This window comes from Equus asinus, chromosome 20 (assembly GCF_041296235.1).
Source record: "Equus asinus isolate D_3611 breed Donkey chromosome 20, EquAss-T2T_v2, whole genome shotgun sequence".
Lineage (NCBI taxonomy): Eukaryota > Metazoa > Chordata > Mammalia > Perissodactyla > Equidae > Equus > Equus asinus.
The window spans coordinates 92,184,980-92,188,054 of NC_091809.1; the positions used below are offsets into that span (position 1 = coordinate 92,184,980).

The following is a 3,075-nucleotide window of genomic DNA, read 5'->3' on the forward strand; positions in this document are numbered from 1 at the left end:
GTAAAGATGTCAGTCTCCAAATTAATATATTGATTCAATGCAACAGCATTCCAAGTACAAACAGGGTTATTTTTATTTTTTTGGAACTTAATAAAATGATGCTAAAGTTCATCTGGAAAAATATACATGTGAGAATAGCTGGAAAATTTGCTACCAGCTATTAAAATCAATTACAAAGCCATTGTATTTAAATATTTGGTCTTGGTTCTAGAAGAGATTGCAAAGAAAAAAGAATCCTAAATTGATCCAACTACTTATGAATGTTTTCCTATGCGACAAGGCTAGAGTTTTAAATCAACATAATCAACTGGAAAATGATTTCACAAACAAATGGTATTGGAACACCTGGCAAGCTATTTGGAGAAATAAATAAAAAGAGTTGATATCTCATTCTTTAAATCAAAATTAAACTCCAGATAGATTAAAGATTTTAAAGTAAAATTGAAATCTAGTAAAGCTCTAGAACAGAATAAGAGATAATTTTTTAAATAATTTTAAATTGAGGAAGGCTTATCTAACCATGTCACAAAGATCACAATTGAAAAAGGAAATGATTGATAAATTTGATGTCAAACCATTTAAAACTTACTGCATAGCATGAAGGAAAAATACCATACCAATGTGAAGGGATAAGTAACAAACTGAAAAATAATTTGCAATAGACATATCAAACAAATGGCTGATTTCTGTAATAAATAAAGAGCTCTTGTCAATAAAATGCTTAGAAGACCAACAACCTAATAGAAAAATTAACAAAGGAACTGAACTGACCATTCATAAAAGAAGAAATGCACATGCAAATAATGGCTTGAAAAAGTGCTAATCCCAGGGTGGCCCAGTGGCATAGTGGTTAAATTCCTGTGCTCCACTTTGGTGGCCCAGAATTCACAGTTTTGATCCCAGGCATGGACGCCACACCGCTTACCAAGCCATGCTGTGGCAGGCATCCCACACATAAAATGGAGCAAGATGGGCATAGATGTTAGCTCAGGGCCAATCTTCCTCAGCAAAAAAGAGAAGGATTGGCAGTGGGTGTTAGCTCAGGGCTAATCTTCCTCAAAAACAAATTGCTAATCCCTACTCATAATTTTTTATAAAAAAAATACAAATCAAGAGGATATGCATTACTAATATTCACCATCACAGTGGCAAAGATTTAAAATTTCATAAAACTTTGGGTTTGTGGGAAAACCAGTATTCATGTACAATATTGGGAGAGTAACTTAGTGCAACTTACTTGGAGGTCAATTCGTCACTCTCCATCAAAAAAGAAAATGAATGAGCTCAGACTTCTCTGAGTCTATTTTAGCAGAATAAAGCCCTGTGGCTAATGACAGCCTTAAACCATTGGGAATGTGAAGCCAAATGTTTCTCACCTGGTACTGGAACAAAGCGATAAGAAGCTTTTGTTTTTAAGTATTTAATCATTTTAAAGTCATATGTTTTCTTTTTCCAATAAGAGAGAGAACAAAATGGCAAGAGGAAATCGTAGCACAGTGACAGAATTTATCCTCATGGGACTCACAGACCGTCCTGAGCTCCAGCTTCCCCTCTTCGTGGTGTTCCTGCTAATTTATCTCATCACCCTGGTGGGAAACCTTGGCATGATCCTGCTCATCAAGGTGGATTCAAGGTTCCACACGCCCATGTACTATTTCCTCGGCCACCTGGCATTCATTGATCTTTGTTATTCATCTTCTATTGGGCCCAAAATGCTGCAGAATTTATTGGCGAAGAGAAAAACCATCTCCTTTTTGGGCTGTTTTGCTCAGCTCTACTTCTCCAGTGCTCTTGCCACTACCGAATGCTTCCTCTTGGCCACAATGGCCTATGATCGCTACATGGCTATCTGCAACCCCCTGATTTACACAGCCATTATGACTCAGCGGGTCTGCAAGGAGCTGGTGATAGGAGTCTATACCTATGGCTTCCTGAACTCCGTGATCCAGACAGTGCTGACTTTCCAGTTGTCTTTCTGCGACTCTGTCATCCACCATTTCTACTGCGCTGATCCCCCTCTCCTTGCCGTCTCCTGCTCTGACACCAGCAACAAAGAGAAGCAGCTCTTGATCTTCTCTGCAGTGAACCTCACTGGGTCCCTCCTGACCGTCCTTGTCTCCTACATTTGCATCCTCTTTTCCATTATAAAAATTCAGTCTTCTGAAGGCAAGTGCAAAGCATTTTCCACCTGTGCCTCCCATCTCACCATGGTTATCATTTTCTATGGAACACTGTTTTTCATGTACTTGAAGCAACCTAAAGCAGGGAATTCATGGAAGTACAACAAAGTGGTCTCCGTATTTTATAGTCTTGTAATTCCCATGCTCAACCCTCTCATCTACAGCCTGAGGAACACGGAAGTAAAGGAAACCCTGAAAAAGATGCTAGAGGGCAGAGAGTCATAGTGAATGAGTTTTCAGAGTGCAGCATTGAGAAAGCACGATATACTGACGTGGTATACCCAATCTGATTGAAATGTAGCAGGCCAATTGACATCCAATCAGGATAAACAAACAGTCCATCCAATTTTGATTTTTTAATGACCAAAAGTACTGAACCACTTGCTTGACATTGTAATATTTAATCCAACCAATTATGGACTAATCAGAATTGACTTACTAGACTGTTCATAACTATGCCCTTCCTATGTTGAAAATTAAGTGGCTTACTACCAATTAGGTAATAATATGAGGTCCAAATTCACAAAGATCTTAAAAAGCAAGACTCTTTTTGGGCAGAACTATAAATTAACAAAGCTGGGTACAAAATCACACATGAAAATCTGTTAGTAGAAACATTTTTATGGCTTAAAATGGGGTATATTGTAGCAAATCATTTGTTAGTCTTAAAACACATTTCTTCATAAGATTTCTGCAGATAGTGGTTAAATTTCAAGATCAGATCACAATAAGCTTACTTAATCTAAACGTAGCTGAAATACTGAATGCTTACAATGAACAATAGAAGAAACAGTATTGCAGCAATAATAAGGGGGTGGGGAAAGAACAGAAAAACTATGACTCAGTTACATGTGGGGTTGATTTTATTGTTTGTTTAGAAGAGGAAGATTAATTA

The 3,075-nt window shown here is 37.6% G+C and overlaps 1 protein-coding gene across 1 annotated transcript; it reads left to right on the top strand.

Annotated features, from left to right (window-relative positions):
• Window positions 1–1,472: 1,472 nt before the first annotated feature.
• Window positions 1,473–2,405, top strand: LOC106833062 (olfactory receptor 5M5-like). Its single transcript, XM_014844093.3, has one exon. It carries the CDS (start codon window positions 1,473–1,475, stop codon window positions 2,403–2,405), a length of 933 nt encoding a protein of 310 aa, XP_014699579.1.
• Window positions 2,406–3,075: the final 670 nt, after the last annotated feature.

Excerpts from the sequence above, each read along its gene's own strand:
- LOC106833062 (XM_014844093.3), top strand. The coding sequence starts at position 1,473 with ATGGCAAGAGGAAATCGTAGCACAGTGACAGAATTTATCCTCATGGGA.